Genomic DNA, 1,490 nt, shown 5'->3' with positions numbered 1-1,490 from the left:
AGCTCCCTCAGGCGGGCGTTTTCCTCCTGCAGCCGGTCGCTGCGCATGAGGGCTGTCTCCAAGTCCTTGTGGAGTTGGTCCACAGTTTCGGTCTTCTTGATTCGCATGCGGCGCGCTGCGAGATGGGGGGGCCGAGGGTGTGTTCGGGTTCGGGGTGGGGAGGAGGGAGGGCGGCTGCGGGAGGCGCTGGGCGGCGCATGAGGGCCGCATGGAGGGGGGCCGGCCCGCATGCTGCATGGACGGCGGCCGGGCTGCGGGCGGCGGCGCATGGGCGCCCGCGGCGGCGGTTGCGGCTGCGTCGATGGCGCGGAATCAGGGGGGCATGGCGCGGGCGCATGCATTTAAGAGGTGGGACGGCCCGCACCCGACTCGCGGTTCGCCTGGCGCCGCCTGGCACGCCGCTCGTCCTCCGTTAGATTGAGGCGCCGCTTGCCGCCGCCGCCGCCGCCGGTGGTCTGGGTGACCTCGGGGTGTGTCTCTGCGCCGGTGTCGCCGCTAACAAGCCCGCCGGCGCCGCCCGCCCCGCCGCTGACGGTCCCTGCGCCGCCGCTGGGGCTGGCGGCGCGCCGGCGGCGCGAGCGGGCACGGGGCTTTTGGGCGGCGCTGGGCGGGCGCGGCTGCGGCGACACGCCGCGCTGGCGGCGCGACACGGGGGACGCGGAACGCGCGCGGTCCGACTCCCCGCCGCCGCAGTGCGCCCCGTTGAGCGGGGGACCGCTGCACTCCGTGCTACTAGACTCCATATGCGATAACCCGGGGCTCCCGAGCCGGGGGGGAGCCCCGAGCTCTGCCGCTTTTGGCCCCAGCGAGCCGATCGTGAAAGGCGGGGCGTGAAGACCCCCGGCCTGTATGTGCTGTCGATCTGCGGTCCCTCTTAGATACGCTCTGGGGTGCCGGCCGTCATGGCCCAGGCCGACGCGAGTCTCGCTAGTTCAGCTCCAAAACGACGCTCCTACCCCTCATCACAGTCCACTCTGTATTTGGCAAATCCATGGAAACGTATGGGATCTGGTCATTCCGGGCTGCTGGTTATGATACTCACCGGGATCGCCGCCGCCGCTCCGGGCTGGCAGGGTGAGAACACAACAAGGAAGTGGCCTCAGCGGCGCGATATGCTTCAGAAAGGCAACTTAAACATTTGAAGGGTTGAAGTTCTCAATCATTGCGTGGCTGCACCAGTCCGCTAGGGCGCTGCAGGGGGTGACGAGTCGGCCTACCCTCTTCATGCGCGGCAAGCAGGGGGAGGTCCAGGGCCTGGGTGGGGGCGCGCCCTGTCGAGCCGCAAGGGCCCTGAGGCGCAGTTGATGGCATTTTTTTGCAAGCCTGCAAACATCCATGCGCCCTGGCGGTGACTCGGCGGTGACGAGGGCAGCTGGGGTTAGTGGATCAGGCACGCCCCAGGCAGCCGGCAACCCCGATGATGCGTACCCATCGGCAGCTGCCCCGCCTTCCCCTGGGTTCCTCATAACCCGCAGCCGGCCACATGGTGA

General features: G+C 69.4%; 1 protein-coding gene across 1 annotated transcript; it reads right to left on the bottom strand.

The window, feature by feature from the left end:
* Positions 1-341: 341 nt before the first annotated feature.
* Positions 342-743, bottom strand: MNEG_14846 (hypothetical protein; the record flags this gene model as incomplete). The annotated part of the gene is made up of 1 exon (XM_014036684.1): positions 342-743. One exon carries the CDS (start codon positions 741-743, stop codon positions 342-344), a length of 402 nt encoding a protein of 133 aa, XP_013892138.1.
* Between the last annotated feature and the right edge of the window lie 747 nt (positions 744-1,490).

The sequence above is a fragment of the Monoraphidium neglectum genome, assembly GCF_000611645.1.
Source record: "Monoraphidium neglectum strain SAG 48.87 unplaced genomic scaffold scaffold04814, whole genome shotgun sequence".
Classification (NCBI taxonomy): domain Eukaryota; kingdom Viridiplantae; phylum Chlorophyta; class Chlorophyceae; order Sphaeropleales; family Selenastraceae; genus Monoraphidium; species Monoraphidium neglectum.
Note: the sequence above shows the minus strand (reverse complement) of the source record. Positions and strands in the feature narration are given on the sequence as shown.